Source organism: Pygoscelis adeliae, unplaced genomic scaffold (genome assembly GCF_000699105.1).
Source record: "Pygoscelis adeliae isolate BGI_AS28 unplaced genomic scaffold, ASM69910v1 Scaffold402, whole genome shotgun sequence".
NCBI lineage: Eukaryota > Metazoa > Chordata > Aves > Sphenisciformes > Spheniscidae > Pygoscelis > Pygoscelis adeliae.
The window spans coordinates 4147003-4148715 of NW_008824411.1; the positions used below are offsets into that span (position 1 = coordinate 4147003).

Consider the following 1713-nt stretch of genomic DNA (forward strand, 5'->3'; position numbering starts at 1 on the left):
AGTACTTAAAGGGGGCTTATAAAAAAGATGGTGGCAAACTTTTTAGCAGGGCCTGTTGCGACAGGACATGGGGGAATGGCTTTGAACTAAAGGGGGGTACATTGAGACTAGATATAGGGAAGAAATTTTTTACGCTGAGGGTGGTGAAACACTGGCACAGGTTGCCCAGAGAGGTGGTGGATGCCCCGTCCCTGGAAACATTCAAGGTCAGGCTGGACGGGGCTCTGAGCAACCTGATCTAGTTGAAGATGTCCCTGCCCACGGCAGGGAGGTTGGACTAGATGACCTTTAAAGGTCCCTTCCAACCCAAACTATTCTATGATTTATTGCTATTTTAACAATACCCGAGACTTTTGCCTTATCATTCCTTATCTGTCAGGCTGCAGCCTGCATCAGTGTCTGAACCTGTAAGGCAGAACTGATTCATCAGTACCACCTGTACCTATCCCTACCCACATCAACCACCAGATCGAGGGCTTGATCGTCATACGCAGCCTCACCAGGATAAAGTGTCCGAAGAGGTTGGTAGCAAACACCTCCTGCAGTCCATCTCCGTTAAGCCTGTCTGTCTGGGTCATTATGCCTTCCGCAGTGGTCAGCATGTGAAGCACCTTCCTGGAAGCCAAGGACAGGAATTAGAGAGGAACACTGCCAGGAGGCATCTATGACTCCCCCACTTCAGTCCTTCAGAAGTATCCCCCACCTCACAGGCGCCACACAGACTCTCTAGTTTCACCTTCATGGGCTCTATTAATCCATGAAAAAATGACTGGAAAAAGTTTACCAAATATCCTAGCCCCTTTATTTGCAAGTATCTCAATACTGACTAGACCAGAGAAGACTTGTCCCTTCCTTCACTTCACCACAGTAAAGTGCCATTAAAAAAAGTCTTGCTCTTCCATTTCACATTCAGATAACAAAATCAAGCTCCAGCGTGGAGCGAAGCCCCAGGGCCATGCCTAATTCAGATATGGAAAGCAGTCTAGCATCTATGTTCAACACCCCAAAAACTGTATGAGACTCAATGCAAGTCGCTTTGCTCCCCAGCTCAACTTCCCCATGTTGCTTATGGAGTAACGATGCTTATCCCCATGGTGCTTATAGAATAAGCATCAACTATTAGCTTCACAAAATACCGTGATCCACAGCTGAGAACAACTACAAAAACCAGTGGAACCAGAACAACAGTAAGGAGACCCAGTAAGAGCAAACTTCACCTCCCCAGCAACACACCAGCATTTTTCACCCAATGCCTAGTGCCAGGAGCCCCAGGCTTTGAGTGAACTCTTGCCCTCCCCCTGCAGGCAGTGGGCCTCACACCAGGGATCAGAAGGAACACTGGGTGCCTTGGAGCACTTCACCCAGCTGCCAAGCCCACCCCACGCAAGGCCATGCATCCCACAGGGATGTGCTCTGTGTTATGCTGGGAAAGGGAGATAGGGTCTTCAGCCCTGGACCCAAGGGCACGCCTTGGCCACGATGATGCTGCCAGCACCCCATACTGCCCGCAAGCCAGGGGCTGGACCCCCCCCCAACATCTCCTACCCAGTGAGGAGACCATGCCAGAGTGCCTTGAAGTTCACGTGTGGGTTGGGCATGATCCCAGCATTGAGGTAGACAAAGTCCAGGCGCTGAAACCTGCATAGGGAAGAGCACAGTGGGGAGGGGCTGAGGATAGACAGGAGGGTCCGATGGGGTGGAGGGCAGGCGGGG

The 1713-nt window shown here is 51.0% G+C and overlaps 1 protein-coding gene across 1 annotated transcript in view; it reads right to left on the reverse strand.

Moving 5' to 3' along the window:
* Positions 1-1713, reverse strand: part of HSD17B7 (hydroxysteroid (17-beta) dehydrogenase 7) — a 10104-nt gene that overhangs the window by 5516 nt on the left and 2875 nt on the right. The window contains exons 2-3 of the mRNA XM_009320684.1: positions 1546-1638; positions 501-615 (exon numbers count right to left, since the gene is read on the reverse strand). Coding sequence (XP_009318959.1) covers positions 501-615; positions 1546-1638 — 208 coding nt within the window. The remainder of the gene's footprint in view (positions 1-500; positions 616-1545; positions 1639-1713) is intronic.